Source organism: Schistocerca piceifrons, chromosome 2 (assembly GCF_021461385.2).
Source record: "Schistocerca piceifrons isolate TAMUIC-IGC-003096 chromosome 2, iqSchPice1.1, whole genome shotgun sequence".
In the NCBI taxonomy this organism is placed as follows: domain Eukaryota; kingdom Metazoa; phylum Arthropoda; class Insecta; order Orthoptera; family Acrididae; genus Schistocerca; species Schistocerca piceifrons.
In genome coordinates this window covers 849,345,455-849,372,915 of record NC_060139.1, presented here as the reverse complement: position 1 = coordinate 849,372,915, position 27,461 = coordinate 849,345,455, and the positions used below count along the sequence as shown (strand labels likewise).

General features: G+C 40.3%; 1 protein-coding gene across 1 annotated transcript in view; it reads left to right on the top strand.

The window, feature by feature from the left end:
- LOC124773477 (2-oxoglutarate and iron-dependent oxygenase JMJD4) overlaps positions 1-27,461 on the top strand; it is a 136,663-nt gene that overhangs the window by 46,740 nt on the left and 62,462 nt on the right. Inside the window, exons 2-3 of the mRNA XM_047249405.1 lie at positions 15,703-15,851; positions 15,943-16,091. Coding sequence (XP_047105361.1) covers positions 15,703-15,851; positions 15,943-16,091 — 298 coding nt within the window. The remainder of the gene's footprint in view (positions 1-15,702; positions 15,852-15,942; positions 16,092-27,461) is intronic.

Genomic DNA, 27,461 nt, shown 5'->3' with positions numbered 1-27,461 from the left:
TCATTTTAGTTAGGTTGCATATTGGGCACTGTCATTTTAGCCATCATCATTTGTTAGGGTGGTGATCCCCCACCACTATCTGCTCATTGTCGTCAGCCTTTGATGGTTTGCCACTTTGGGTGGTACCCCCTTTATTTAACCACCAGGTATATAGTGTTGCCTCCAATTTTCTTTTAGTTTTTCATGACTGCCTATATATTCACCTACAACAATTTCTTTGAAGGTATTATCTACAAATAAATTTGTGATTCTGTCATGGCCACTAGAATGACACTGTCCTGTGCTAACCCTTTCATACGCCTTTACAAGAAAACCTTCCCAGAATCATAAACAGATCATCTGTTTCAAATTCATTGATGACAGATGGTAAGATATTGAGAAAATGCAGTTATAAATTAGACTGCTTACAAAACACTCATGCATACTATACTAGAATTTTACTCAAGTATGTGAATCACACATCAAATAGGATTAACTAGTGATACTGAATCTGTACCGAGGAAGGCAGCACAGCTGGTCACAGGCATTTCTTACTCGTGGTAGAGCATTGCAGAACTGCCAAAAAGCCTGATCTGAAGGTATAAGTCATATATTCCACAAATGCCTTCTTACAAAATGTGTTGTAATAACATTCCACAAGAGTTGCTTTTCTATGTATCTTTTTTATTTATTGCTACCAGTTTCGAGCATAGCTCATTTTCAAGCCGTACACAGTGAGATTGTAAATGCTATTTTCCAAATAATATTTCACCCATAGGGCAGCAAAGACAAGGTTAGACTAATAACAGTGATCGCAGAGGACTTTAACAATCTTCCTTACAGCACTCCATATGTGAATGGAATGGGAATTATCCCTAGTTTGTGGTACAATGGAAAGCACCCTCTGTCATGCACTTCACAGTGGTATGCAGAATATAGCTGTAGATACAATCATGTGGTAAGGGTGGTGCAAAACCTCTTTTGAACTATTTTTGTTAGTATGAGCATTAATAAACAAGTAACACATTCAGGTGAATGGCATAAATGATTATATCATGCTGGCGTGTAGCAGGTTGTGCAAGATAATGCATAATGTGATTGGCTTCAGCAGTTACTCCATGAGCTATGCAGTCCAAAGTGTCGCCCCTCCCCACACTCGCATCCTAACACCTCTGCTTCCCACTCCACCCTTCTTCAGTTTCCACTTCTCCCTGTCATCCATTTGTATCCACCTACTACACCCCATTCCACCCTTAGGCCTTTGCTGCCCAACAAACCTCCTATCTCCCTGTTATTTTTCTACTCTGCACAACTTGTTCCTTTACTCTTCTTCTTTGTCGTTCTTCTTCTCCTTATATTATTTTTTTTCTTTTTTATTATTTTAATGAGTATCTTGTACATTATGAAGAGGAAGCTGATAGGCCTATAGCTTTTTATGTTTTTATCGGTCTCCTTTCATGTGAAGTAAAACAATTCAGCATTTTACCAGTTTTGAGGAATTGTCTTTTTCTGCAACCATTCTTCAAACATTGTGCTACTTTTCCTCCAGCTTTAACCATATATACTGAGTCACTATCATTTTCTAGGATCTTTCCTTGCTTCTTATTAAAATGCTTGATCAGTTTTCTCCTTTATGTCAGTTACTGTATTATTTGTCATCTTATTTGGTTATAGTTTTTCTATAAAGACACATCGTAACTGCAGACATAATATAAACAACACAAATCTTAAAAAACAACTGCACACTAGAACTTGGTAACCATAAGTACAGTGGTGCTACCCAACATAATTTTCTTCTCTCTGTTTTCTTCATATTCTTATTGTTTGTCTTATCAAATTTTAATGGTACCATCTTACATACTCTTGGAGACATCTGTCAATAATTTTGTTTGAACATATTGTATCATATTCATATTATCATTTACTTGAAACTCTGATCTTCTCTTTAATTATTTGCCTTTTTCTGTTTGAGATTTTCTTTTGTTTTGCTTTCTTCACTCTTAAAATATGTTTTGATGTTAATGCATACCATTTATTCATTCACATATTGTGTTCTGTAAATTCTATTATGAAAAAGAGCCTATAGGGATGTGGAACAAGTCTAGTTATACTTCAGATGATCCACAAGACCCTTTTCCACTTACAAAATTAGAGCAAGAAAAGTTATTCTGCTAGGTTCCAGTGTACATGGGAATTCATGCTAATGAAGCAACAGATGAAGCAGTTAAGAATGCTTGCTTGGAAAATATATTTCCCAAATTTACTGCCCTTTTATATGCAGTTTCTCACTTTTGAGGTACAGGATCATGTCTCTGTGGGAGGAGGGCTGAGTGGGCTTGCGGAATAACAAGTTGCTTTCAGTGAAATGAGTGACACAGCCATGTTTTTCTGCCTTTTGGCCACTGTGATGGAAGTAGTACTCTTTAACGTGCGTCCTTATTGGGCACTGTCCTTTGCTTCATGGATTCCTCCTCCAGTGGCATTAATTCACCAGTATGCAGTGCTTGTTGGGTATGGGTATATCTAAACCACATTTTAACAGAATGTGTTTTATATCAAGATATGAGGTCTGCAATTAGCTTACCCACTGATCTGCTCTCTTTTTTAGGAGACAGTGAATCGAATGTGATTTGTGTTTTAATATTCCATGTGATGTCCAGTCTTCTAGTTTGTTTTAAGATTTTAATATGTTTCCAGGGCGATTGCTACCTCTTTTATTATTCTATTGATCAAGCAGACATGGTTCCTTGCTACATTATTTTAATTGTTGTGTAAGTAGAGTCTGTGAATTTTAACCGTAAAATCACTTGAGACATATGTCATTTGGGCTTCTATATTGAAGTTTGAGTGGGATATGATGTAGCCGAATGGCTGCGAATTATAAGCATACCGTCCAGTAACAGAAAAATACCCATGTTCATCCCCACCTCATTTGGTAAGGGCGCTGATGGCCGTACGGTTGAGTGCCCTATACATTCCACTACCACCACCACCACCACCAACAACAACAACAATAACAAGTTATACATCAACAGCCAGAAGAAAGCATTGCTTTTGTGAAATATACTAACAACAAATTATGGCTATTGCTAATCTGTTCAAACCGATAATTAACAAACCGATAATTATGGTTACTCCTTCATTAATTTGTATATATAGTTATAATAGAGGGAAACATTCCACGTAGGAAAAATATATCTAAAAACGAAGATGATGTGACTTACCAAATGAAAGTGCTGGCAGGTCGACAGACACACAAACGAACACAAACATACACACAAAATTCTAGCTTCGCATCCAACGGTTGCTTCGTCAGGAAAGAGGGAAGGAGAGGGAAAGACGAAAGGATGTGGGTTTTAAGGGAGAGGGTAAGGAGTCATCCCAATCCCGGGAGCGGAAAGACTTACCTTAGAGGGAAAAAAGGAGGGGGGTACACACACACACACACACACACACACACACACACACACACACACACACACACACACACACACACTCTCTCTCTGTCTGTATATGTGTGGATGGATGTGCGTGTGCGTGTCTGCTTGTGTCTGTATGTGTGGATGGATATGTGCGTGTGTGCGAGTGTATACCTGTCCTTTTTTCCCCCTAAGGTAAGTCTTTCCGCTCCCGGGATTGGAATGACTCCTTACCCTCTCCCTTAAAACCCACTTCCTTTCGTCTTCCCCTCTCCTTCCCTCTTTCCTGATGAGGCAACAGTTTGTTGCGAAAGCTTGAATTTTGTGTGTGTGTTTGTGTTTGTTTGTGTGTCTATCGACCTGCCAGCGCATTTGTTCGGTAAGTCACCTCATCTTTGTTTTTATATATAATTTTTCCCACGTGGAATGTTTCCTTCCATTATATATATATATATATATATATATATATATAATAGAGGGAAACTTCCACGTGGGAAAAAATATATCTAAAATATATCTAAAAAGAAAGATGATGAAACTTACCAAACAAAAGCGCTGGCAGGTCGATAGACACACAAGCAAACACAATTTTGTGTGTGTGTGTGTGTGTGTGTGTGTGTGTGTGTGTGTGTGTATGTTTGTGTTTGCTTGTGTGTCTATCGACCTGCCAGCGCTTTTGTTTGGTAAGTTTCATCATCTTTCTTTTTATATATATATATATATATATATATATATATATATATATATATATATATATGGAGGGAGAAAGACAGATAGACTACTTTGATAAATACCACTGCTCCTCTTTCTTTGTCATTCAGCTGTTGTTATTACCAAATACTTTGAACATTTACGCAACCTTTCACAGACCACTATCAGAGGTGTAAGAAACTTACAGTCTTGAATCAAAGTATTCTGATAATTTATGGGAGTGGCTAAAGAGGTATTCTTTTACTTTGTTTTTAAATATTTGGGGACATTTTTACATATACAGACTGAAGCAGCGAGTGAAAATTTGTACCAAGACTGGGAAGCAGGTAACCCAGATTCAATTCCCAGCCTTGGTGCAAAATTTCACATGGCGCTTCAGTCTGTATACATAAAATCATACCTATATGAGACCAGTAAAGTCTCTGAAAATGTGTAATTTCATTCGTATTTGAGGATGTTCTGTTATCTGCCTGATGTCCTTTGGTATCCTGTTTTGGACCTCTACACTAGAATATAAAACTCCATTCTGAACCCTAGAGAGGGTTAATATTGTGATTCTGAATTGCTAAGTTCATCCTAAATCTACTCTTATTGTTAACCATAAATACCATTAGGTAAGGTATGTTTTGACATCTAAGTTTAAGAATCCCTAGGTCCTTGAAAAGGCTTCTGGTAGATGTTTGGTTACGAACAAATGGTTCAAATGGCTCTGAGCACTATGGGACTTAACATCTGTGGTCATCAGTCCCCTAGAACTTAGAACTACTTAAACCTAACTAACCTAAGGGCATCACACACATCCATGCTCGAGGCAGGATTCAAACCTGCAACCGCAGCAGTTGCGCGGTTCCGGACTGAGCACCTAGAACCGCTCAGCCACCGCGGTCGGCTGTTACGAACATAACACATATTCTTACAGCATGCTTTTGTAGAATGAATCTTGTTTTCACCTTCACTGCAATGCCTCAGAAGATTATGCAGTAGGACAGACATGAGTGAAAATATGCTAGCAATCTTGTCTGCAGGTCAATACAGTGAGAGAGATTTTTGAGTTCAAGGTAGCCAGAACTGAGCTTTTTGGTTGATTTACCCACATTCTGGTGCCACATCATTTTATTTTCCATCTGGACACCCATTTTATTTTCCATCTGGACACCCAGGAATTTCACATACTGAGTCTCATCCAGTGTATGACCATTGATCTCTACTTCTGGTATTTGTAAGGTGTTTTTATTTGAGTATGAGTTTTTGAAAGATCAAGAGTGTAGCTGTTAGTTGGGAACCAGTTGTAAACCAGTTTTGCTATTCTGCTGGCTGTTTCTGGTCTGGCTGTGTTTGGACCTTTTATCAGTATACTTGGGTGATCAGCGAACATTACAGTTTTTGAAGAATCCTCGAGTGTCTTCAGTAAATCACTTCTTCAGATCAAGAAAAGGAATGAGCCAAGCATCAAACCTTGCAGCAGACTGTATTTAATGTTTCCCTGAAATTTAATCTTATTTCTGTCGTATCATTTGCTAACATGACACTCTGTTTTCTGTTATTTAGATATACCGGTACTCTATCCAAGCAAGGGGGAGCCCTTTAATACCATAACATTTTAGTTTCCCTTGCCGAATTTTATCAAAGTGCCTTTGTTAAATATTTGCCTCGGTCATTTATGTTGGCATAAACATCATCTTACAGAATGTTTAAATGGTATAAACATCATCTTACAAAATGTTTAAATTGTTGCTTAATTTGATCCAATGTACTTCCCATTCATTAAATAAATTCATTACTTTGTCCTGCTCCATTCTAGTGGATGATAAAAATGTACCAACAACTCATCTCCAGAAATATACTGCAAAAATATTCCATCAACATCTTACTGATGCATGATATCGCAAATAACGTTTTGCTTAACAGGTGCATGGTGGGTACTCATTTTACATATGCTCCATGGAACTTCAGTTCTCAAAGAATAGTGTGACAGGGCTGTTCCTCTGTATAAGTTTAGTGAAGATGCTACTTCTTTACCATGACAGAACAGTTTTCCATGCTGCATTATTGTCCCCATAGCTACCACAGATGATGGATCTGAATGAGGGAATTCTCTTCATGAGAGATTCCATTATTCAGTTCATCAGCCGAGCTGCACACTGTTGTACAGTTCACACACTCCTCATCAGTTCTAAATCTTCAAGTAATAACTAATTTATACATTCCTGGAAATTGAAATAAGAACACCGTGAATTCATTGTCCCAGGAAGGGGAAACTTTATTGACACATTCCTGGGGTCAGATACATCACATGATCACACTGACAGAACCACAGGCACATAGACACAGGCAACAGAGCATGCACAATGTCGGCACTAGTACAGTGTATATCCACCTTTCGCAGCAATGCAGGCTGCTATTCTCCCATGGAGACGATCGTAGAGATGCTGGATGTAGTCCTGTGGAACGGCTTGCCATGCTATTTCCACCTGGCGCCTCTGTTGGACCAGCGTTCGTGCTGGACGTGCAGACCGCGTGAGACGACGCTTCATCCAGTCCCAAACATGCTCAATGGGGGACAGATCCGGAGATCTTGCTGGCCAGGCTAGTTGACTTACACCTTCTAGAGCACGTTGGGTGGCACGGGATACATGTGGACGTGCATTGTCCTGTTGGAACAGCAAGTTCCCTTGCCGGTCTAGGAATGGTAGAACGATGGGTTCGATGATGGTTTGGATGTACCGTGCACTATTCAGTATCCCCTCGACGATCACCAGTGGTGTACGGCCAGTGTAGGAGATCGCTCCCCACACCATGATGCCGGGTGTTGGCCCTGTGTGCCTCGGTCGTATGCAGTCCTGATTGTGGCGCTCACCTGCACGGCGCCAAACACGCATACGACCATCATTGGCACCAAGGCAGAAGCGACTCTCATCGCTGAAGACGACACGTCTCCATTCGTCCCTCCATTCACGCCTGTCGCGACACCACTGGAGGCGGGCTGCACGATGTTGGGGCGTGAGCGGAAGACGGCCTAACGGTGTGCGGGACCGTAGCCCAGCTTCATGGAGACGGTTGCGAATGGTCCTCGCCGATACCCCAGGAGCAACAGTGTCCCTAATTTGCTGGGAAGTGGCGGTGCGGTCCCCTACGGCACTGCGTAGGATCCTACGGTCTTGGCGTGCATCCGTGCGTCGCTGCGGTCCGGTCCCAGGTCGACGGGCACGTGCACCTTCCGCCGACCACTGGCGACAACATCGATGTACTGTGGAGACCTCACGCCCCACGTGTTGAGCAATTCGGCGGTACGTCCACCCGGCCTCCCGCATGCCCACTATACGCCCTCGCTCAAAGTCCGTCAACTGCACATACGGTTCACGTCCACGCTGTCGCGGCATGCTACCAGTGTTAAAGACTGCGATGGAGCTCCGTATGCCACGGCAAACTGGCTGCCACTGACGGCGGCGGTGCACAAATGCTGCGCAGCTAGCGCCATTCGACGGCCAACACCGCGGTTCCTGGTGTGTCCGCTGTGCCGTGCGTGTGATCATTGCTTGTACGGCCCTCTCGCAGTGTCCGGAGCAAGTATGGTGGGTCTGACACACCGGTGTCAATGTGTTCTTTTTTCCATTTCCAGGAATGTATATATTAGTGCTTTGTGGCTACTTCTGCATTTATCTCTCAACAACATTTAGAACCAAACATGACCAAACTATTCCACCGGGTGTACAAGATATATGGAACTAGCAAGATAGCATATGACTTTAAGAAGACTCTTATAATCTCAATTCCAAAGAGGACAGATGCTGACAGTAATGAATATTATCAAACCATCCGTACAATAAAAATATTAAGAAATAGATAGATTACAACTCACTATATAGTGCAGAAGCCAAGTCACAGACAGACACAACAAAAGCACTGCTAAACAAGTAAACTTTCAGCCAAGGAGAAATTAGAGCTTAATATCTCATCAACATTGAGGTTGTTAGAGATGGAGCACAAGCTTGGATTAGGGAAGGATGGGGAAGGAAATTGGCCATGCCCTTTCAAAGGAACCATCTCGGTATTTGCCTCATGTGACAGAGGGAAATTATGGAAAATTTAAATCAGGATGGTCAGATGCAGGTTTGAACAGTCAACCTCCTAAATGCGAGTAACTTTCAGCCAAAAGGTCAGGGTTGAGCAGCTATGTGCAGTCGGAAGATTAGCAGGAGGGCGGAGTGGGGTGTGGGGGAGGAGCAGAAAAGGAGGGAAGTAAAAAGACTGTGGGTGTGTTAGTGAAATAGAAGGCTGCATAGTGCTGGAGTGGGAACAGGCGGGTGAAGGATGGTGACTAATGAAGATTGAGGCCAGGAGGGTTATGGGAACATAGGATGTATTTCAGAAAGAGTTCCCACCTGCCTAACTCAGAAAAACTGGTGTTTGTAGGAAGGATCAAGATGGCACAGGCTGTGAAGCCATCATTGAAATGAAGACCGTAGTGTTGGGCAGCGTGCTCAGCAACTGGATGTCCCAACTGTTTCTTGGCAACAGTTTGTTGGTGGCCATTCATGCAGTTAGTTTTCTCGTTGTCATGCCCATGAAGAACGTATCATAGTGGTTGCAGACTAGCTCGTAGATCACATGACTGGTTTCACAGTAGCCCTGCAGTTGATGGGATAGGTGATGCTTGTGACCAGACTGGAGTAGGTGGTAGTGGGAGGATTTATGGGACAGGTCTTGCATCTCCCCTCCTGCGCCAACCTCTTCATATCAGAGTAGCACTTGCAACCTACATCTTCAATTATTTGCTGGATGTATTCCAATCTCTGTCTTCCTTTACAGTCTTTGCCCTCTACAGCTCCCTCTAGTATCAGGGAAGTCATTCCCTCATGTCTTAACAGGTGTCCTATCATCCTGACCCTTCTATATATCAGTGTTTTCCACATATTCGTTTCCTCTCCAATTCTGCGCAGAACCTTATCAGAAATGAATGTTGGAAGGAGTGACTCAGCATAGCGAAAAGTCACAAAAACCTTCAGTGAAATTAACAAGTGTGGAAACATTAAGAGGGCAATTGGGGATTCCATTGTCAAATGCTGATTCTTTTTTTATTTTTTTTTGTTTTTTGTCTTCTGACTGGTTTGATGCGGCCCACCATGAATTCCTCTCCTTGAGCTAACCTCTTCATCTCAGAGTAGCACTTGAAACCTACGTCCTCAATTATTTGCTGGATGTATTCCAATCTCTGTCTTCTTCTATAGATTTGCCCTCTACAGCTCCCTCTAGTACCATGGAAGTCATTCCCTCATGTCTTAACAGACATCCCATCATCCTGTCTCTTCTCCTTATCAGTGTCTTCCACATACTGCTATCATATCCGATCCTGTGTAGAACCTCCTCATTCCTTACCTTATCAGTCCACCTAATTTTCAACATTTGTCTGTAGCGCCATATCTCAAATGCTTCGATTCTCTTCTGTTCCGGTTTTCCCACAGTCCATGTTTCACTATCATACAATGTTGTACTCCATACATACATTCTCAGAAATTTCTTCCTCAAATTAAGGCCTATGTTTGATACTAGTAGACTTCTCTTGGCCAGGAATGCTCTTTTTGCCATTGCTCGCTGCTTTTGATGTCCTCCTTGCTCCATCCAACATTAGTTATTTTACTGCGTAGATAGCAGAATTCCTTAATTTCATCTACTTCATGACCATCAATGCTACTTCTCATTACTTTCGTATTTCTTCGATTTACTCTCAGTCTATATTCTGTGCTCATTAGAGTGTTCATTCTGGTCGGCAGATCATGTAATTCTTCTTCACTTTCATTCAGGATAGCAGTATTATCAACGAACGTATCATTAATATCCTTTCACCTTGAATTTTAATTCTACTTGAACGTTTCTGTAGTTTCCATCATTGCTTCTTCGAAGTGTACATTGAAGGATAGCGGCGAAAGACTACATCCTGTCTCACACCATTTTTAATCTGAGCACTTCGTTTTTGGTCTTCCACTCTTACTGTTCCTTCTTAGCTCTAGTAGATATTGTATATTACCTGTCTCTCCCCATAGCTTACATCTATTTTAACTCAGAATTTCGAACATCTTGCACCATTTGACATTGTCGAATCCTTTTTCCAGATTGCTAAATCCTATGAACATGTCTTGATTCTTCTTTAGAGTTGCTTCCATTATCAACCACAATGTCAGAATAGCCTTTCTGGTCCTTTACCTTTCCTAAAGCCAAACTGATCATCATCTAACCCATCTTCAATTTTCTTTTCCACTCTTCTGTATATTATTCTTGTCATCAACTTGGGTGCATGAGCTGTTAAGCTGACTGTGTGATAATTCTCACACTTGTCAGCTCTTGCAATCTTCCAAATTGTGTGGATGATATTTTCCTAAAGTCAGATAGTATACTGCCAGACTCCTACATTCCACATGCCAGCATGAATAGTCATTTTGTTGCCATTTCCTCCAATGTCTTTAAAAATGCTGATGGAATGTTATCTATCCATTCTGCCTTACTTGACATTAAGTCTTCCAAAGCTCTTTTAAATTTTGATTCTAATACTTGGTCCCTATCTCTTCTAAATCAACTTGTGTTTCTTCTTCTATTACAGCAGACAAATCTTCCTCCTCATAGAGGCCTTCAGTGTATTTTTCCCACCTATCTGCTCTCTCCTCCGCATTTAACAGTGGAAATCCTGTTGCAGTCTTAATGTTACCACCCTTGCTTTTAATGTCACAGAAGGTTGTTTTGACTTTCCTGTATGCTGAGTCTGTCCTTCCTACATTCATTTCTTTTCCAAATTCTTCACATTTTTCATGCACCCATTTTGTCTTAGCTTCCCTTCACTTCCTATTTATTTCATTCCTCAGTGAACTGTATTCCTGAGTTTCCCGGAACATTTTTGTACTTCCTCCTTTTAGTGATTAACTGAAGTATTTGTTCTTTTACCCATGGTGTCTTCGCAGTCTTCTATGTATCTATGTTTTTCTTTCCAACTTCTGTGATTGCTCTTTTTACAGATGTCCATTTCTCTTAACTGAAGTATTTGTTCTTTTACCCATGGTGTCTTCGCAGTCTTCTATGTATCTATGTTTTTCTTTCCAACTTCTGGCATGTCTCGTCATTCCTTAGTACTTCCATATCCTACTTTTTTGCTTATTGATTCTTCCTGACTAATGTCTTAAACTTCAGCCTACTTTTCATCACTACTGTATTGTGATCTGAGTCTGTATCTGCACCTGGGTATGCCTTACAATCCAGTATCTGATTTGAGAATCTCTGTCTGACCATGATGTGATCTAACTGAAATCTTCCCATATTACCCAGCCTTTTCAGAAGGGTACTCCTCCTCTTATGATTCTTGAACAGAGTATTCACTATTATTAGCTGGAATTTATTACAGAACTCAATTAGTCTTTCTCCTCTCTCATTGCTTGTCCCAAGCCAATATTCTCCTGTAACCTTTTCCTCTGCTCCTTCACCTACAACTGCATTCCATTCCCCCATGACTATTAGATAGTCATCTCCCTTTACGTACTGTATTACCCTTCCAATATCCTCAATATACCTTGTCTATTTCTTCATCTTCAGCTTGCAACATCGACATGTATACCTGAACTATTGTTGCCAGTGTTGGTTTGCTGTCGATTCGGATTAGAACAACCTTATCACAGAACTGTTTACAGTAGCACACTCTCTGCCCTACCTTCCTATTCATAACAAATCATACTCCTGTTATACCATTTTCTGCTGCTGTTGATATTACCCTCTATACTCATCTGACCAGAAATCCTTGTCTTCTTTCCACTTCACTTCACTGACTCCTACTATATCTAGATTGAGCCTCAGCATTTCCCTTTTCAGATTTTCTAGTTTCCCTACCACATTCAAACTTCTGACGTTCCATGCGCCAACTCATAGAACGTTATTCTTTCGTTGATTATTCAATCTTTTTCTCATTGTCATCTCCCCATTGGCAGTCCCCTCCCGGAGATCCAAATGGGGGACTATTCTAGAATCTTTTGCCAATGGAAATATCATCATGACACTTTTCCAATTACAGATCGCATGTCCTGTCGATGCACGTTACTTGTCTTTAATGCAGTGGTTTCCATTGCCTTCTGCGTCCTCGTGCCATTGATCATTGCTGATTCTTCTGCCTTTACAGCCAAAGTTCCACCCCTAGGACAAGAGAGGGCCCTGAACCTCTGTCTGCTCCTCCGCTCTCTTTGACAAGGCCGTTGGTAGAATTACTTCTTATGCCGGAAGTCTTCGGCCACCAATGCTGATTATTAACCAAAATTTCAGTGGCAGGTTTTGAACCCGGGACAGAGGACATTTTGATTACTAATCAAAGATGCTACCGCTAGACTATGGTTCTATTAGAGGGATGTGAACCGTGACTTAAGTGGCTGGGAGCAAGGGTTGAGTAGGGATGGATGAGGACATTGTGTAGATTTTGTGAGCAGCAGAATACCATGGTGGAAGGACTGGGAAGGATAGTGGGTAGGACATTCCTCATGTAAAAGAACAAATACTTCAGTTAGTCACTGAAAGGAGGAAGTACAAAAATGTTCAGGGTACAAAGAGAGATGGTCTAAATCCTGGTGGAACATGTATGTGATTCAGTTGCCCGAGTCCTGGATGGTACTGAGTCACTAGGGGAACGCTCCTCTGTTGCTGGACGATGGGACTTTGGGAGGTGGTGGATGACTGGAGGTATAGGCATGAGAGGTCTGTTTCTGTATACTGTTGGGAGGGTAACTAGAGTCTATGAAGGCCTCAGTGAGACCCTTGATATATTTCGAGAGGGAATACTCTTCACTACAGATGCAATGGCCATGGGTGGCTAGGCTGCATGGAAAGAATGTCTTGGCATGGAATGGGTTGCAGCTGTCAAAGGGGAGGTATTGCTGGTGGTTGGTAGGTTTGGTATGGACAGAGGTACTGATGTAGCCGTCTTTGAGATGGAGGTCACAATTGAGGAAGGTGGCCTGTTGGTTTGAGTAAGACCAGGTGAAGTGAATGGGGGAGAAGGTGTTGAGGCTCTGGAGGAATGTGGATAAGTGTCATCACCCTTGATCCAGACAAAAAATTTCTTCAGTGAATCTGAACCAGGTGAGGGGTTAGGGATTCTGGTTGATTAGGAAAAAGGTCCTGTAGATGGCCCAAGAATACGTTGGCATAGGATGACGCAGTGCAGGTGCTCATTGCCGTTCTCTGGATTTGTTTGTAGGTTATGCCTTCAATGGAGCATTCCCCTCATGACTTGGTACCACCCAAGACTGGAGCAACTGAATCACATGTTCCGCCAGGGCTTCAACTACCCCTCCTCATGCCCTGAAATGAGGGATGTCCTACTGACTATTCCTCCTACCCCTCCCACAATGGTATACTGCCACTCACAGACCTATACAATATCCGTGTCCAATTTTACTCAATCCCTACTCTCAACCTCTTACATCATAGCTCATATTTCCGTAATAGACCTAGATGCAAGATCTGTCCCATACATCCTCCCAGCGCCACCTACTCCAGTCCGGTCACAAGTATCAACTATCCTGTTAAAGGCAGGGTTACGTGTGAAAACAGTCATGTGATCTACAAACTAATCTGCAACCACTGTGAAGCATTCTACATGAGCATGACAAACAACAAGCTGTCTGTCCACATGAATGACCACCGACAAACTGTGGCTGAGAAACAGCTGGACAATGCAGTTTCTGAGCTTGCTGCCCAACACCGCGTTCTTCATTTCAGTGACTGCTTCACAGCCTGTGCCATGTTTATCCTTCATACATCACCAGCTTTTCTGAATTGCAAAGGTAGGTCTCTCCCTGCAATACATCATATGTTCCTGTAACCTTCCTGCCCTCAACCTTCGTTAGTCACTACCCTTCACCTCCTACCCCCCTTCTGAGTTCCCACTCCAGCACTACACAGCCTTCTGTTTCACTAACACACACACTATCTTTCTACTGGTCTCCTCCCCCCCCCCTCCCTCCCTGGTCTCTGTCTAGGCACTTCAGCGTCCCCCACACCTCCCATGCTATCCCTCCCCCTCCTCACCCCAGGTTCCTCCTTACACCCACAATCCAGATTGTTTCTTCCACTGTGCACTGCAGCTCGCAATCTGACCTCAGCAGCCAGAGACAGTGGTTTTTGTGTGTGTGTGTGTGTGTGTGTGTGTGTGTGTGTGTGTGTGTGTGTGTGTGTGTGTATGGTGTTACCTAATCGAGAAGAAGACCTTTTGGTTGAAAACTTTCTTGTTTAGCAGTCTTTTTGTTGTGCCTCTCTGTGATTCAGCATCTCCAGTCTCTGGTGACTAGCATTGTATCCTTTCCGTAATATTGTCATTGTTCCATCCTGGATTTTCCATTGTTTCAAACCATCAGTTTATGCCACACAAAATATGACACAAATTATTTACAGAAGAGTGGAAAACTGGTACAAACTGAATTTGGTGAAGACCACTTTGGGCTCCAATTTATCTTGAAACGTAAACTGAAGACAGGCAAACCTACATTTTTAGCCTTTGGAGACCTGAAGGAAACCTTTGATAGTGTTGACAAGGACATAAACTCTTTAAAATTCTGAAGATAGCGACGATCAAATACAGGGGACAAATTGTTATCTACAACTAGTACAGAAACTAGACATCAGTTGTAAGAGTTGAAGGGCATGAAAAGAAGGCAGTGGCCATGAAAAGAAGGCAGTGGCCGAGAAGGGAATGAGATGGAGTTGTCGCCTGCAGACCATGTCATTCAATCTGTGCATTGAGCAATCAGTAAAGGAAACTAAGGAAAACTTTGAAAAGGAAATTACACCGACATCTTCATACATAAATTTCTCTTTGAAATGCATAACAGAGGGTATTTAGCATGGTACTACATATTATTGTTTCTTCCCATTTCAGTAGTGTATAGAACCTGGGAAGAATAACTGTCTAAATGCCTTTGTGTGTGCTGTAATTACTTTACTAACCAATTCCTATGAAAGTGATGTGTAAGGGACTGAAGAATAAATTAAAATTAAGAGAGAAGAAATAAAAATGTTTAGGTTCACATTTGTCATTTTAAATTCATTACAGATGGCATTGGCCTTGGAAGATCAGTTGAGTGGAATGGATAGTGTCTTGAAAAGAAGTTATAAGATGAATGTCAACAAAAGTAAAACAAGGGCAATGAAATCTAGTCAAAAAGAATCATCTGATGCTGAGGAAGGTCATGAAAAGGAGGCAGTGGTCGAGAAGGGAATGAGATGGGGTTGCCACCTGCATACCATGTTATTCAGTCTGTGTATTGAGCAATCAGTAAAGGGTTAGGAAATGTAGATTGGGAAACAAGACACTAAAAATAGCAGATGAGTTTTGCTAATTGGCCAGCAAAATAACTGAAGGTGACTGAAATAGAGAGAATATTATATGCTTACTGACAGTAGCCAGAAAAACATGTGTGGAAAAAAGGAATTTGTTGACGAAGAATATAAATTGAAGTGTTGCAAAGTGTCTCTTTTTTGATCTAAAATGTAAATGAGTTTAAAATTTTCTATTATAAATAATACAGTTTATCTTTTATGATGAAAATTTCTACTTATTCTTCTCTTCCAGGGCAAACTGAAGTACCTGTAGCTGATTGTGGTAAAAGACACTATAATGTGCAGGAAAAAAGCACATTTAAGCTTTGTGATTACCTTGATTATTGGTCAGATTATATAAGAAATGACTACCCAGAGACAATGCCGTGCTTTTACTTAAAGGTGTGCCTTTCAAGTTGTACTATAACTTTATAAGATTGAGCTCATTCACTATTTATAAAATAATTAATTTGTAAATGTGTTTGATTTTTAGGACTGGCATTTCACAAGAGACTTTCCCCTACATTTGATCTACCGCACTCCTCAGTATTTTGCCAGTGATTGGCTTAATGAATACTATTATGACCATAAAAATAAAAATGATGATTATAGATTTGTGTATATGGGTCCTAAAGGTTCATGGTAAGACTAAAAGCCACACACAGAACAATTTTAATATAGTTTAGTCAGTGAAAGTGGTTCCTTTACGTAAATCACATTTCATTCTTAACAGCAATGTGATGAAGAACAAATTTCTACTTATCACATAGTGGAGAGATTGAGAGGCAGACAGGTGCATTTAAATACACATAAAAGTAGATTAAGCTATTCGACAAAGTCCTTCCCAGATGTAGAAAAACTACTCCCATGCATACATGCGCAATGGACACACACGTGTCCACTTTCATCTCCAGGTGCAAAGGCATCATTACTGAGGTGACAGTGCCCATGTGTATCTGAGTTGTGCGGGTGTGAATATGTGTGTGGCTTTTCTACACCTGAAGAAAGACTATGTCTGATAGCTTAGTCTGCTTTTGATTATATCTGTCTATAGCTCATTGCCTCCTCTATGTGGTGAGCAGCAATCTATCCTATTTCATATTGTCATTATACCAGCCTGGACTTTTCATTGATGATTCAGCTTTGTCATACATTGCCAGCCATTATATGTCCAATTTGTTGAGTTTTTGGCAGCCAATGCTTTGAAATGATCATTTTATGTTAATTAAACTTCTACTTTATTGAATACTACAATGAATATAAAAGGAATATAGAATCTCTCTTACGTTCAGGTACATCCTGAATACTTCAGTTACAATGTCCTGAATACTTCAAAAAGCACTGTGAAAATGAATAATTGCAGTTTTTGAAATGTTCCACGTGTTCGGCTGTCTGACACAAAAATCCACACCATGAAGAAATTAATGACTATTAATCGTACTGCATGTGTAATATGTGTTTCTTTATTGCCACAAATATAAAATCTGCATGGTCTGCAACACACCATGGTAAAAGAACGTGTAGAACAGTGGAACCATAATAAGTAATTTAAAAGGCAGAGAGGTGGTGTGCACGTAGCCCCAACAGTGCCCTCTTTTGCATGACTAGACAGATCATCATTATGCAATGCTCAGTCAGTTCAGAGCCATCGTAAGAAGCGCAAAAGTGTAATCAGTTGCCACCATGCCTCACCGTCTTCACAGTGTAGAATATCAACATGTGAGTGCATTCAAACTGGTCAGAAAGATCGGGATCCAGGTGGTGGGTCTGTCATTCTCTGACATTGCAGCTCGTACAGAGCACGCTGCTTCAACAGTGAGGCATAAGTGGAACCAATGTAGAGGGGACGGCCGTACACAGCACCAATGGCGTACTGGGCTAGACTACGTGGTCACAGTGTGATATGATCACCACCTTGTTTGCTTAGCCTTAACGAACAGAGTAGCTTCATCCATACTGTTGGCATGATGTTGGAGTACTGCAACGAGTGTGGACATTTCTGAATTGACGGTTTGACATCATCTCAGGCAGGCTGGACTGGTGGTACACAAGCCATTGCATCGACTTCCATTGACCAGAACCACCAATGCTGCAGACTGCAATGGACATGTGAATGCTGACACTGGCATGCTGAATTGCAAAGTTCTGCTTGAACTTGTCCTACAGTGATGGCTCCATATATGTTTGACACTACTGTGGTGAACGCAGTCAGGCAGACTGTTCTGTTGTGCGGCATAGAGGACAAACACCAAGTATGATGGTTAGTATACAAAAAATTACAAAACCAAACTGGTACTTTTTCATCATTCAAGGGAATATATTTTGTATTTATGAAGTCATAGCCTCATTAATTGTATAACTGTTATGTTTGAACCTTCAGTTTATGGTATTATCCAGAAAAACATAGGATGTCAAATACAAACGTCAGTCATGCCCCTTTGTCCTCTTTCTCCTCCTCCTCAACTATCCAACAGGCTGTTTGTCATTACAAGAGACTGTCAACCAAAATACTTATAAAATGTATCTCCATGTAGCACCCGAAAGAATCTCATCTATTAATGTACTAATGTTACATCATAAATCTCCAACTAGGTTTCTTTTAACTGTTGAAGCTCTGAATACATTTGCTGCAGATGTATGAATCCTTACCTTCTTGTAGCACTAACCAGTGTTTTCACCAGATTTCTTTAACTAGTTGTCATATGGCTTTTAAAACCCTGTGACCTGAACTTGTGAAATTCCTACAGAAAATCTACTGTCACGTAATGCAAGCAAAATTGGTAGCAGACAGTGAGGGCTGTGAGAAAGATATTCTGTAACATGACAGGCATGTTGCATGAATGAGAACTGAGTTTGTCAGATAGTAGGTGTGATTTGACCAGGCCCTTTGCTTGGTAGAATATGGACTTAGTCCGTAAATTTCAGTGATCTGGGAGTGTACAGTAAGACCACAGTTGGACCGAAGGTCGCAGGGTCCATTGACTGCAGGTATCTAGTGAGACAGCCAATTAATCACAGGTTGTGCTCCAAAAGTGAACAACTTAGAGACAGAAGTGGCGACACTTTCTGCAGGACCTACCTGTCATTTTGCAGGACAACGTCAGGTGCATATGGTGTAAATTTTGACTGATTTCTTGGATTGATTGGGATGGGAAGTACAGTCCACCCACCACACTCCCCAGACTTAAGCCCTTGTGACTTTAACTTCATTCCTAAACTGAAGGAAGGAAGCACTTCATGGCATTCACTTTGGAACTGTTAAAGCAGTTCATTGGGCAATAGACTGCTCCACTCAAAGTATCATCACAACTGGTGCTGCTAAGGGTATCCTATAACTTCCTCATCACTGGTGGTGGGTTATACACAATGCTGGTGACTACTTTGAAGGACACTAAAACTTTGAAACATGTATATGTTTTACGTAAGTTTTAAATAAATGGTTGCCACTATTAAAGTTCCACCCATCTTAATTAGAGATCTTGTTTAACAAGGATGGGACAGGTAGTCGGCTACGCCTTTATAGTCAGAACTTTTGGTATTTTCCTGAAGTAATTTAGGAAAACTACAGAGGTCCTAAATCAGTATGGGTGGATGAACATTAGAGACTCTACCCTCCCAAATACAAGGCCAGTCTGTTTGAACCTCATTTGGTTTATAGAGAACCATTGAGTCCCCCAAGTAACCCCCCTGTGCTGCAATCTTCCCATCACAGAGCAATAACAAGAGGAAAAACTGAGCGAAACCTCACCATTAAGATGGCTTCCATACTTCAGTGGAACTTGTGGACACCTCTGGAGGAACTAAATCTACTGGCTAAGGATAGACAATGTGTATCTGCCTTCAAGAGACATATTTTAAATTCTCTGACACCCCTGAGCTACATGGCGATATTCTTCACAAAAAGAACAACTTAAGTGGAGAGCGATCTAAAGGAGGAGTGACTGTTTTTGTAAACAATGCCTACCATTACTTGCTTCTCTACTTGACAACCAGCCTCAACCAATTACTGTAACAGTGCATGTGCATTGTAGGTTGATAGTTGGTTGACTCTAGGCCTGCTCCCACATGAGGTGCTAGATGAGGAGGCTCTCCATGACCTCTTTACTCAGTCCCCCCACCTTTTCATCCCCTGTTATGATTTAAATACACACTATGTGCTTTGGGGCCATGTAACCACCTCCCTGAGGGGTACTGTAGTTGAGAACTTTCTTGTGTGCACATTTATTGAACATGGTGTGCTTGAGGTGGAACACACACTTCACGGTTGTTCCCTGCTATCAGTCTTGCAGCATGCTCCCCACCCCTCACACACATCACTCAATGGGAAGTGGCCAATGACTTGCATTCAAGTGATCATTTCCTGATTTGGATTCACCTTTGCAGAGTGGTACTTGAAAAAAAGCCGCTTAACTGGGTCCTCAGTGGGACAGACTAGATGCTTTACAGCCAACTTGCTGTGTTTGAACACGTCAGTGTCCAGGAAAGGGTGAATCACATGTACATCTATACTCTGCAAGCCACCGGTGGCAGGTACTTTGTGTACCACTATCACTTCCCCCTTTTCCTGTTCCAGTCAAATATGGCTTGCAGGAAGAACAATTGCTGGTAAACCTCAAAGCAATGTATTGGTTGACTCTTCTAGCAATATACGCTCTTGAAATTTTAACACTAGACCCTACCATGGTGCAGAACAACTCTCTTGGAGGATGTGCAGCGGAGCTGATTGAGCATCCCTGCAATGCTTTTGTGCTTACTAAATGAACCTGTAACAAAATGTACTGCTCTTCTTCAGATGTTTTCCATTTCCTCTATCAGCCCTATCTGGTGCAGATCACAGACTGACAAGCAGTATTCAAGTACTGATTGAGTAAGTGTTTTACAAATACTAACAAAGAGATAGAGGGGCTGGCCAGTACATGCCTCAACTCAGTACAGCCGATAGATACACAAAACAGAACAGAAAATTTACATTCCTAGCTTTCGGAACTTTGTTCCTTCATCAGGGTGGAGAGAGGGGAAAAAGGGAAGAAGGGAAAGTGGATTCAGTTACTAACAACCCAGGTTATGAAACAACAGGGAAAGGTAAACAGGGAGGGTAGTAAGGATGGAGGCATGGTCGTCAGGGGGAAGCCAAAGATATTCTACTGTAAGTACTGTGGCAGCTTCAAACCAAAGAGGATGCATACAGAAGTAAAGAGGTGTATAAAATAAAGATAAACACAACTATGTAAGTGTTTTGTAATCTACTTCCTTTGTTGATGGACAAAATCTCCTGAGGATTCGACCAATGAATCTCAGTCTGGCATCTGCCCTACCCGTAACTAATTTTGTATGTGGTCATTCCACTTCATATTGCTCTGTAGATATTGCTATTTATTTTATGGAACTAACTGCTTCCAGTGATTGTGTAATCATACAATAAAGTGTATTTCAATCTATGTATTTGCAGTATGTTCCATTTGTTTATATTGAAGGCCAGTTGCCATTCCCTACACCAAATGTCGATCCTCTAGGTCTTCCTACATTTTGCACCAAGTTTTTAGCATTGTGACATGCCTGTATACAATAGCATCACCTGTGAGGAGCTTCATGGAACATCCAACCTTATCTACTAAATCGTGTATGTGTCTATATATATATTATAAAAACTAATGGTCCTATAACATTCCCTTCCACATGCCCAGACTTGCATTTACATCTGAAGATTTCTTTCCACTCAGAATGATATGCTGTGTTCTCTTTGCTAGACACTCTTCAATCCAATCACACAATTTGCCTGAAATTCAGTACACTCGTATTATCTTCATTAAACGGCAGTATGGAACTGTATCGAATGCCTTCCGGAAGTCAAGGAACACGGCATGTACCTGGGCACCTCTATCTACTGCTTTCTAGGTCTATTGGATAAACAGAGCAAGCTGGTCACACAATCATTGTTTTTGGAAACCACATTGATGCCTACACAGGAGATTTTAGGTCTCTACTAATGTCATAATATGCAGTCATAAAACATGTTCCAAAATTCTGCAACATACTGATATCAGAGATATAGGCCTGTACTTTTTTTGTGTATGTTCGACAACTCTTCTTAAAAACAGGAATAACTTGCACTTTTTCCCAATCATTTGGAATGCTTCGCTCCTGTAGAGACCTATGGTACACTACTGCTAGATGAGGGGCAAGTTCTTTTACATACTCTGTGTAGAACTGAACTGGAATCCCACCACAGCAAGTGGACTTTCCTCTGTTGAGTGATTTGAGTTGCTTTTCTATCCTTTGGTCACTTATTTCAATATCTGTCACTTTGTTGTTCATGTGATGATTTAAGGATGAACTACGGTGTGATCTTCCTCTGTGGAACAAATGATCCACCACTCCACTAAAGCATCCATTCCACTCTCTTTAGCCCATGTGTTCGATGTTGGCCAACTGTAGAGAACCTCACAGACTTTCAGGTAGCAAGGGAAAAAATGTCGCCAAATTATTGTAGAGAGCAAGATGAGATCAGAACAACATAGCCTGGCCACCATAAACCATTTGATTAAGAAAACAGTCATGTGGAAGACCACCAGCAGTATTTCTGGGAGATGAGGGAGGTGCCTGTGGCTGGTATAATAGGAAGTGGAAGACTCCAGATCAACACATGAGACATTATGAAGACTATGGCAGCTTAATGTGCCACGCTTACCACCACTGCCAGTCAGGATTCAGCATTTTGACACCGTAGAGTGGCTGCTGAGTGGGGCAGTTGAGACTTCAGTTCCACCACTGATGAAGAATGCAGCTGCCCTTTCTCCACATGGGAGCTGGATTCTGCATTATCTGCAGCTTATGACTTGTCACCTGATCATGGTAGGATCCATTATAGTATGTTACGGCACCTCACATGGTGGAGCAAACAAATCCCATGTGCCTTTTTTAACCTCATTCGAGTGTCACAACACTTCCCTGACTAAGGAAATTATAATTCTGCTTTTAGTTCCCAGAAAGGACCACAGATACGTGAATAGTTGTTGTAGTTGGGTGGTTTGCTGGCTGGTTGGTTGATTGATTTAGAGGAGAGGTCCAAACAGTGAGATCATAGGTCCCATCAGATTAGGGAAGAATGGGGAAGGAAGTCGGCCATGCCCTTTCACAGGAACCACCCCAGCATTTATCTGAAGGGATTTAGGGAAATCATGGAAGACCTAAATCTGGATGGCCGGATATGGGTTGTTGCCATCAGTAGCTGTATGGGAAAGATAATGGAGTGAATGGACAGCTGCCATTTTGTTTGGATAATAGAATGCAGGCAGCTTCTTAGTTGCTTTCAGTTTAGGTTCTTGAGGTATTGCTTTACCTTTCATATCATGGCCCTCTTGGAAACGGCTATGCAACAGGCTTTCCTAGCTTTTAAATTCTCAACCAAGAAACCTGTGAGAGTTCTGTTTAACTGTTCATGTTCTGTTTCAAACTTTCCACAGCTGAGGATGAGGGATGCTGACATGATTTCCAACAATCTTTATACATAATTTCAAACCTTTACAAAACTTTTTCTTGCTGGCATCCCTCACAAAATTATCAAAGGAAAGAAGTTTATTGCATACTACATTTTTGCTGTTCGTCCAGTATAGCTTCAGAATCCAGCATGACTTATAATTTATTACTTCTTTACTTCTAACTCTGTTCGTAACACATTTTGCGGACAGTATCCACATATACCACTGGATGGACATGCAAAATTATATCATTATACGACACACAGTTCAGGAGATATGATATCATAAATACTGAGATGCATGAAAAACTAGGTTTTGCTTAAAACAGAGTGCAAATTACCCAGACTATACTCATCCAGTCTTTCACAATGAGAGCACTAAGTGACTTCCAACAATTTTTAAACATAATTTCAAACTTTTACTCTTGTATATATTTAACATCAAATATTTAACACGTTAACTCATTTGTAAAGTAATCGATGTCTGAAGCTGTTTTACACTTGGGAGTTCAATTCCTTAAAGAACTGAGGGTTTCCTAGTTGTTCAGTATTGTATTGACTGTATTGTAAGATGCTTTTTAAACATAAGTGTTAATGATTAACACATTTGTCAACATACTTACATATAAATTCAGGCAGTCCTTTACAGTATAAAAACACTTTCCAAACAAAGAGTATCACTTGAAGTCTTGTGTTTTGTTTTTGTCTATGATTACTTGTGGAAGTTTCTTGCATATTTTTTATTTAGTACAATCTTATGGTCAGTAATGTCAAAAGCCTTATAAAAATCTAAAATGATGTCTGTGACATACTGATCTTTGTCAAGAGCATCAAGTACCACTTTTGTGAATCGTTGAAGGTACTGGCAAAATGCTATCAGTCTACAAAGGAGCCTGCTAAAAAATCACTTATGCTTCCCAAGTCAAAATACTGCTCAAGTGTGTGGACCATGTTCCAAATACAACTAACAGGGGATACTGAACATATACCAAGAATGTAAACATGAATGGTAACATGTTTGTGTGCCTCACCAGAAGAGTACTACAGAAATGTTGAAAAACCTGAACTGGTAGGATCATTAACAGAAATTATCATGCAAAAGCCTACTTATAAAATTTCTAAAAAGTGAAAGCTCTAGAGATATTCTTCAGCTCCTTCTGTATCACTTCCATAGGGACTGCAAAGATAGTATTAGACTAATTACATCATCCACAGAGGCATTTAAGCAGTCATTCTATCCACACGCCATAAGTGATTGAAATGGGAAGAAACACTGACATGCACTACTATGCTAAGTACCATCTGCCATGTATGTTACAGCGGTTTGCAGAGTATGTATATAGAGGTGGATGTCACATTATTACTCAACAACTCCTGTCCTCCATAATAATCATCATTTTATAGCATTCACATTATCAAGCAGAATTTTATGGAACAACTTCACAGTAATACTTTTTTTTGTTCAGTAACATCAGTTTTAAGCCTTTTTTCACAACAATGTCGTGTGCTTTTTAAGAGATATGAAAATATCATACAACTTCAGTGAAATATGTAATTTATTTGAGAAGTTGCCTGTGATTTGCACAATACTTTGTAGCGGTATGTACTGCTCCAGAGGACTGATCCATATCCCTACATCTTCTTATTGGTGAATGATACAACTAAAATAAAAATAAAATAAGGTATGAAATGTATTGAGTGGGATTATTATTTTAATTTGCATGTGGTGAACCATGTTAGGGAGTGACATGCATCTTCAGTATCAGATACCAATCACAACAACTTCAGAAGAGGAAATAACTGCTTGGATGTTAAAATATAAGTTCCATCAGTCACTGGCCTGCCTTGAAGGTGCCTTGAGTTCCTGAGATGGACATTCAACAGGAATCTCATGTTATTTGGGTGAAGTTTAAAATGTGATATAGCTTTTCTTATTCGAGTGCAAGATTCAGCAAAGAAAAAATTTGATTAGTCTTAGGAGATACCACAGTCAAGAATAAAAGGTTAAGAAGAGTTAATTAGTATTACACATCAGTACACTTCATTTGTAGTGCCCAAGTGCAGGGTGTGTGACAGCTTAAAATAAACAGGAAACTGATGTACACCACTAAGAGTGATAAAAGCAAGAAATATTAAACCAGAATTGAAAATGAAGGTTATTGAAAGAATCAAACAATGGAAAATCCAGGATGCAATGTATTGATGGTTATTGTTGGTCGTATTGTATTGTTTTATTGTTGGTTATTGAAAGAAAGTATTTAAGAAGAGAAACCAATTTACAAGAAGAACTATTGTGAAACTGTGATGTTGCCTGTGGCAATAAAATAATTAATTGGTTGAAGAAAGGAAGTGCAAATGTTAATCTATGCATTGAAAAGCAGTTTACCAAGAAATTTGTTGCTGATGACATTCAATGAAAAGTCACAGCATTGAATCCATCCAAGTAGATTGTTTTAAGATAACAAAATGGAAGACCAACTGTTGCTTTGTCAGATGGTGACCAGTTGCACTGAGCAGCCTGCAACTATGCAGCGATTTGCAGTGCAAGAGACAAATGTGCAACCACTTCACTGCATTACTGATAGTTATGGCGGCACTTACAATGCGACTTGTCGCACAGCAAATGAGTGATTTCCTAAACAATTATGGGCAACTTTTGTGAACGGGGTAAGTGGTGTGTGCGAAATATTGTTTGGATTGTACGCTGATACTAACCAGAAATATGAAAAAGCATTTAAATGATTTTTTGAAAAACAATTCAAGTCAGATGCAGAGATGAGATCTGAAAATTAAATGTCAGATGTAATTAATGAGAAGATAAGGCAAACCAGGGTTGATGAAGGAGCACAGATAGAACAAACTAATGTTAATATAAGTGTCTCACGTGTTGAGTTTTAAAAAGGCTTCGTTGAGATAAATGTTGAAATTAGACCAATAAGCAATAAGTTAGAAGAACATATTGTTGAGTCACATCAGGAAAAGCTCGAGATAAATCGAAAAATATGAGAATTTAAATCCACTGCATTAGATTTAAAAGTTAAATTGCAGTTTAAGGTAATTAAACAAAGTTATTTAGTGAAGAATGAAGTAAACACACAGTTTAATGGAGTAACGATGGATATAAAACAAATTAAAGAGTCTAATATAATAGAGGGAAACATTCCACATGGGAACAATATATCTAAAAACACAGATGATGTGACTTACTGAACGAAAGTGCTGGCAGGTCGATAGACACACAAACAAACACAAACATACACATGAAATTCAAGCTTTTGCAACAAACTGTTGCCTCATCAGGAAAGAGGGAAGGAGAGGGAAAGACGAAAGGATGTGGGTTTTAAGGGAGAGGGTAAGGAGTCATTCCAATCCCGGGAGCGGAAAGACTTACCTTAGGGGGAAAGAAGGGGTATACACTCGCACACACACACATATCCATCCGCACATATACAGACACAAGCAGACATTTGTAAAGGCAAAGGCCCAAACTCTTTGCCTTTGCAAATGTCTGCTTGTGTCTGTATATGTGCAGATGGATATGTGTGTGTGTGCGAGTGTATACCCCTTCTTTCCCCCTAAGGTAAGTCTTTCCGCTCCCAGAATTGAATGACTCCTTACCCTCTCCTTCCCTCTTTCCTGATGAGGCAACTGTTTGTCGCGAAAGCTTCAATTTCATGTGTATGTTTGCGTTTGTTTGTGTGTCTATCGACCTGCCAGCACTTTCGTTCGGTAAGTCACATCATCTGTGTTTTTAGATAAATTAAAGAGTCTACTAAACAAGAATTTGCAGAAATAGGTAAACAAATTTCAGATACTAGTGTAAAGCTAAACATTGTAGAATGATGCAAAGACACAAATAATAGCTGTCTCAGGTTCACTTTCACAAAATTGGAGGAATGTGTAAGTGATATGACTGTACAAAACATTCAAGGAAAAACAGAGTCATGCATTTCTACACCTCATTTGTCAGTTGATCTTGAGAAAAGAGAAGTAAAAATCTTAACTGGAAAGAAAATATATTTAAATTTTATGGTATGTAAGGAATCTGTTTGAGAGAGCCTTTTAAATTTTTACAAAACTGCAGCTTGACTGGTGGTAAAAAATGTAAATACTTTTATAAACATTTTAAATTAATTCAAATTACTTTGGGTGTCATGTATTAATTGATGTTGGTTGTTTGATTTTGGTGGAAACTATGTAATTATGACTTTTAACAGTGGCAGTAAGCGAATGAGCTACTAATGAAAGGAGAGTTAGTTTTGTTCCTGTTTAAAAAAAACTACGTGGTTTCACTTTAGCTATGGAATTGAAAGAGGGAGTGTGAACAAAATGTAAAAGTAGCATTATGGTTGAAATTGGAGCTATAGTGGAAAAGGTACTGTAGGATGTATTAGTAAAGAGAACCAAAAAACCCCCCAACAGATTTAGTGCTCCCTCAGGGAGTTCACATTCTTTGTCAGTTTTTAGCTGATGCCAAGAAAGTCCTGAGCTGAACATTTTATTTCTTCATGTTTCTTATTCCATAAAGTGATCCT